General features: G+C 46.2%; 1 protein-coding gene across 1 annotated transcript; it reads right to left on the reverse strand.

Moving 5' to 3' along the window:
* Positions 1–545: 545 nt before the first annotated feature.
* SCRG1 (stimulator of chondrogenesis 1) lies at positions 546–2,526 on the reverse strand. The gene is made up of 2 exons (XM_010149551.1): positions 2,291–2,526; positions 546–600 (listed from the first exon to the last, which is right to left on the reverse strand). Exons 1-2 carry the CDS (start codon positions 2,524–2,526, stop codon positions 546–548), a joined length of 291 nt encoding a protein of 96 aa, XP_010147853.1.
* Positions 2,527–3,897: the final 1,371 nt, after the last annotated feature.

Raw genomic sequence — 3,897 nt, forward strand, 5'->3', positions numbered from 1 at the left:
CCCCCTCTCCGGGAAGAACTTCTTCCTGATAGCCAATCTAACCCTCCCCACTTTCAATTTAACCCCGTTACCCCTTGTCCTGTCACTACAGGCCCTTGGGAAAAGTCCCCCCCAGCCTCCTTGTAGGCCCTTCAGGCACTGGAAGGTGCCATAAGGTCTCCCCGGAGCAAAGCTGCGCTGCTGCAGTTTGCTGTGAGAGTCACGTTCCTAATGACGTGACAGCTTAGGCGAAGTTCTTCATCCAAACTAGTTGAGAATGTTGTTCTGAGTAACAGGGGTTAGGATTATGCTGCAAGATGCTTTAAGAGCTTGTACCATCTTTTACACCGTTACGGAAATTGTCAGCTACCGAAAGGAGACCTTCTTATGTATTTGAGATTCCAAAAAAGGTATAGAAAAGAAAATTCTACAGTGGAAAAAGAGTCCCTGTTTTGAGGTTAGAAGGGAAGGGGTTTTTTGTTGGTAGTGGTTTTGTTTTTCACCTTGCAAGTATTATGGAATGATTGTAGAATGTCTGTTGTCTCCACCAGCACGCTTGATGTCCCTCACTGACTGTTGCAGGGGATCACAAAAGATATCTTTGGTCCAAAGAAAATATCCCTGAAAGATAAACATCAGATATTGAGATAATTAGACAATTGGTTTATCAGAACTTCAATGTGATGTGCCTTTCCAGTTGTGGAATGTTTTATGTTATTGTGGGATGTATGAGGGATTACTGTGTTTGTGGGATGCCCTTCCAGCAATGCAAATGTGACTGTGGGTCGGGGTGAAGAGACTGCCTTTCTACCCCTGCTAACCTGGTTTGGAAGTGATTCATTGACTGACCAGAGTGCTAGGACTCCACCCTGGGCTTCTAGCTTGGAGAAAGTAAATTTACCAAGTACATAGAATCATAGAATGGTTTGGGTTGGAAGGGACCTTAAAGACCATCCAGTTCCAACCCCCCTGCCATGGGCAGGGACACCTTCCACTAGACCAGGCTGCTCCAAGCCTCATCCAGCCTGGCCTTGAAGACAGCCAGGAATGGGGCATAATATTATAAAAGTAAAGAACTTCGGCATGTGCACACGTATGGTTTAGTGCAATTTGTCCCAAGGGCAGACCTTTAAAGTAGGTCTTCCATGCCTCAAGGTGGTCGAAGGAAGACCTCCTTAGGTATTTCTGCCTAAGTAAGAAGCTTTATTAGGCTGCTCAACACCCAGAGGCTGAAGCTGGAAACCCAAACTGTGCTTCAGGTTGAGGACACCATATCTGGTTTTAGGGAGAGTGAAACATGAAAAAACTTACTCAGACTGAAAGAAGAGTTTAAATGTGAGGTGTCTAACTTCAGAAGTCATTCCCCCTTGGTTCAAACCTGGTACCCTATGGGAGTGCTGAAAAGTTGCCTTTTATTAGATTTTAGGGGACTTGAGAAACTTGGGTGGTAAGAGCTACGACAGTAAAAGTCTTTTTTGACTTGCCTGTATAATGCCATCACGTTTAAGTGTCCTGAAGTATTAGTTAAGTTTTGAATTGTTGGTGTTTTAAATCTAAATTTCCTGAAGTAAAGGTGTTGCTGGAAAGCTGAATGAAATAATACCTTTTAATATATTTTCTTACTTCAAACCAATATGGACTGGTGGTGTTTATTAAATCAGCATTGATTTTGTTGAGATACACGTTCTTTCTGTAAATCGGCAACAAAAAAGCCCACGTTCAGTGAGAACGTCACCATCCAGCTTTGTCAGCAGTGCCAGTAAGCCAGAGAAGTGTTCTAGGGCTAAATCTTTTTCCTCCCGTGCAGGCATTTGTGAACCTCTGTTTCCCCTCGGCTTGCTTTTCCACTTTAAACAGCTGTCTTTCCAGAACTGTTTATTCCATGGACGTAACGGCATACGCCTCGGAATAGCAACATGGTTCTTCACCGGGAAAGGGGAATCAAATGGTTTTGTTTATGGCCCTGAATACATCATCATGGCAAAGTGCTGTTCGTCAGGACTTGATGCAGCTTAGCTTAGATCAAACTGAAGGGTCAAAATTTGGGCGGTTTAAATCCCAAGTCCCCTAGGCACGCAGGTTTACAAAATATGCTAAGTGTGTCCCAGGCGACCCCCTGAAAAACAAAAACTGACAACGGGCAGGGTATCAGGTCATGGGCTGTATCTTCCTACAGTTTCAAACCGTCTGAAGTGATTCATTTCTTTAAAATTATAGCTTATTCCTCCAGTGGAAACTGTAAAATGATGGAAATGTAAGGGGTGATCGTGCAGAACCGGACAAGCTTATATGAAATAAAGTGTGGTCTTACTTTGGGCAGCAGAGCAACTCGTTCAAGTTGCAGTAACAGATCACCTCGCAGCCCTTCCCTTCCCAGAAGTGATCTGGCAGACCGTCAGTGATTTGCCGGAGGTTGGCCGCGCCCTGGGGGATGTTGTGACAGTTGTGGTCTCTGAGGACTCTCCTGTAGCAAGAGGGACGCCGGGAAGACGCGGCCGGGGTACCCAGGAGGGTGCTCAGCAGAAGCAGTGCCAAGGCCATCTTCATTTTTGCGAAGCTTCCCGTGGCGGGGTGCTAAAGAGAAAGGAGGTAGGTGACATGGGTGTAGCTGCCGAATGCATCTCATTCCCCAGTTTGCTTCCCTGTGAACTCTGGGAGGTTTGAGCCCGAGTGCTTGAGTGTGTTTTCTCCTAGGAGGTAAATAACATTGCAGCAGAATTGATATTCATTACTTTCTGTACAAGCTTGGGAATCCTTTCATCAGGAATTGAGGCTTCTGGTGCTGGCAATTTTGTTGTTTCTTTGGCCTCTCACCTTGAGAAAATTGCTCTGAGCTGGCTGTGCTCTCTTGGTGGTGTTAGTGAAAGTATTGATTGCTGCTAAAAAGGGGAAAGTGGCCGAGTATGTTTGCTTTCCTGCCTGGGCGCTTTCCCTGTTGAAACAAGAGTTGCTCGTGTAAAATTAATAGGATATTTCCCCACTGAAGTTGGGGAAAAACAGTCTGCGGATCGAATCGTCTGTCATGGACTGCTGGAGAAACTGGGCTGCTGGAGAAACTGGAGCAATAAACAGGGAAGGCTGAAGCTGTTTGCAGGGCTGCCCATGTGCCCCTGCCCTGCCGGCTTTGGTACGATACAGCACTGTGGACAATTTTCTTTCTTTTCTAAGAACTGCAAACTGCTCAGCTGAGTCTTGCTACAGGAGGTCATCACAGCTTAATTGCTGCAGCCTTAAGTGATCAGCAGCCTTCCAGTACCTGAAGGGGCTACAAGAAAGCTGAGGGGGGCTTTTTACAAGGGCCTGTAGTGACAGGACAAGGGGTAACGGGTTTAAATTGAAAGTGGGGAGGTTTAGCTTGGATATGAGGTAGGAATTGTTCCTGAAGAGGGGGGGGAGGCACTGGGACAGGTTGCCCAGAGAAGCTGTGGATGCCCCATCCCTGGAAGTGTCCAAGGCCAGGCTGGATGAGGCTTGGAGCAACCTGGTCTAGTGGAAGGTGTCCTTGCCCATGGGAACCAGATGATCTTTGAGGTCCTTTCCAACCCAAACCATCCTGTGATTCTGTGCTGCTTTTTAAAAGGTGTTTTTACCTTTTCTTATGCTTGAATGAAAGGGGTCTGATACCTTACTGAATTTAAATAGGAATTCTGCTCTGAAAACTAACCTAAAGCAATAGTTGGCCCTGCCCTCAGCTGTCCCTGAGCGCTCCTTGCTGTATGTGCGTTGGCCTCAAGGCAGGCTTCTCTGTCCTTTATGCTACTGGCACTTAGAGTTGGTTCCCTGACACTACAACACTGTGGCCTGATTCTAGTCTTGCTTGTGGGGCTACAGAATAAAGTGCTGGAGACTAACCCAAAAATAACAGGCAATAAAGCAATGTCTGATCAAAGACTGTCAAATGCCAAGTTACGAAGGCAG

This window comes from Eurypyga helias, unplaced genomic scaffold (assembly GCF_000690775.1).
Source record: "Eurypyga helias isolate BGI_N326 unplaced genomic scaffold, ASM69077v1 scaffold41423, whole genome shotgun sequence".
Classification (NCBI taxonomy): Eukaryota; Metazoa; Chordata; class Aves; order Eurypygiformes; family Eurypygidae; genus Eurypyga; species Eurypyga helias.

Excerpts from the sequence above, each read along its gene's own strand:
- SCRG1 (XM_010149551.1), bottom strand. The coding sequence starts at position 2,526 with ATGAAGATGGCCTTGGCACTGCTTCTGCTGAGCACCCTCCTGGGTACC. Across the intron at positions 601-2,290 it reads GAGTTGCTCTGCTGCCCAAA|GGATATTTTCTTTGGACCAA; the intron begins GTAAGACCACAC and ends TTTATCTTTCAG.